Source organism: Sinocyclocheilus rhinocerous, unplaced genomic scaffold (genome assembly GCF_001515625.1).
Source record: "Sinocyclocheilus rhinocerous isolate Xijiao unplaced genomic scaffold, SAMN03320098_v1.1 scaffold828, whole genome shotgun sequence".
Classification (NCBI taxonomy): Eukaryota; Metazoa; Chordata; class Actinopteri; order Cypriniformes; family Cyprinidae; genus Sinocyclocheilus; species Sinocyclocheilus rhinocerous.
In genome coordinates this window covers 657195-658431 of record NW_015634025.1, presented here as the reverse complement: position 1 = coordinate 658431, position 1237 = coordinate 657195, and the positions used below count along the sequence as shown (strand labels likewise).

General features: G+C 47.2%; 1 protein-coding gene across 2 annotated transcripts in view; it reads left to right on the top strand.

The window, feature by feature from the left end:
* Nucleotides 1-1237, top strand: part of LOC107745149 (cell surface glycoprotein 1-like) — a 9680-nt gene that overhangs the window by 6206 nt on the left and 2237 nt on the right. Inside the window, exon 2 of one of the 2 annotated variants that reach the window (XM_016558998.1) lies at nt 542-1225. In XM_016558998.1, coding sequence (XP_016414484.1) covers nt 542-1225 — 684 coding nt within the window. Of the gene's footprint in view, nt 1-541 lie in introns of both variants that reach the window. The other variant, XM_016558997.1, reaches the window with a different exon arrangement.

The following is a 1237-nucleotide window of genomic DNA, read 5'->3' as shown; positions in this document are numbered from 1 at the left end:
GTGTGTGTTTGTGTGTGTGTGTGTGTGTGTGTGTGTGAGTGTGTGTGTGTGTGTGTGTGTAGATCGTGAATTTACTGCTGCTGCTTGACATAAAGTCATGTTCTCATGCTGTGACCAGAATGCTAATAAATAAAAACCTATTCCTCCTTTAACCAATCAAACTGAAATATTTAAAAAATAATAATAATAATAAGATTTGGGATGTGCTGTTCAGACTACAAATAGCTAAATGGGTTTGACTCTGATTAGATTTTTGCCGCCTGTATGAACAAAAGCACGTGTATAGTTACTCGGGGGTTTGATGAAAAACTGAATAAATCTGTCAAGAAGCATCTTCAGATCCATGTGGTCTGAGTTTATTTCTTTTGACCTACTGCTTTAGGCACAATTTACACAGTGGGACAAGAAAACAGAGAACTCTTTATATTATTTACATTGAGAAACTAAAATAAATAATTTATTTGAATGACAGACAATTATGTTTGCATGTTTAATGCATATTTATAAATTTTATTTCCTCCCTGCTTGTATTTTTTGCCAGTCTCTCGTAATGGGCTTGTAGCAGAAGACAGCGAGACTGTCTCGGATCAGATGCAGCTGCCAGTTCAAAGCGCTCTGCCGGATGAGCTGGGTCCCGGACCGGACGAGACGGTGGAAGATGTCCAGTCTGAGACCTCAGAAGCAGAGCAGACAACGGTCAGCGCTAGTGATGCTCCTCTGGAGGAGAGAGATCCAGCAGACGATCCTGAAACATCGAGTCCTGAAGCTCCTGCTGAAGAGCATGCTGCGTCAGAACCCAGTGACGCTACACCTGCAGAACCCTCTCTAGCTGTGGAACCAGCATCAGATCTCACCAGCACTCCAGAACCCAAGCCAGCTGAGCTAACAGCAGCTCCAGAAGCCCCATCAGACGCGAGCTCGGAGCCCACACTGGAGCAAGCAGACACAGCTCCTGAAGCAAAGCCAACCGCAGCTCCAGAACCAGGTCCAGTGGAGCTTCCCCTGAATGTAGAATCCACTCCAGCACCAGAACCCACTCCAGTGGAACCCGACCCAAATGTAGAATCAGCTCCACCTGCACCTCCAGAACCCATTCCAGCCGAAGTAAGCCCTGCTCCAGAACTCACTGTGTCTGAACCGGTCCCGAGTGCAGAACCAGCTCCTGCTGAGGATCCGACTGTGTCTCCAGAACACGCTGCAGTGGAACCAAGCCCAGCTCCAGAACCCACGGCTGAGG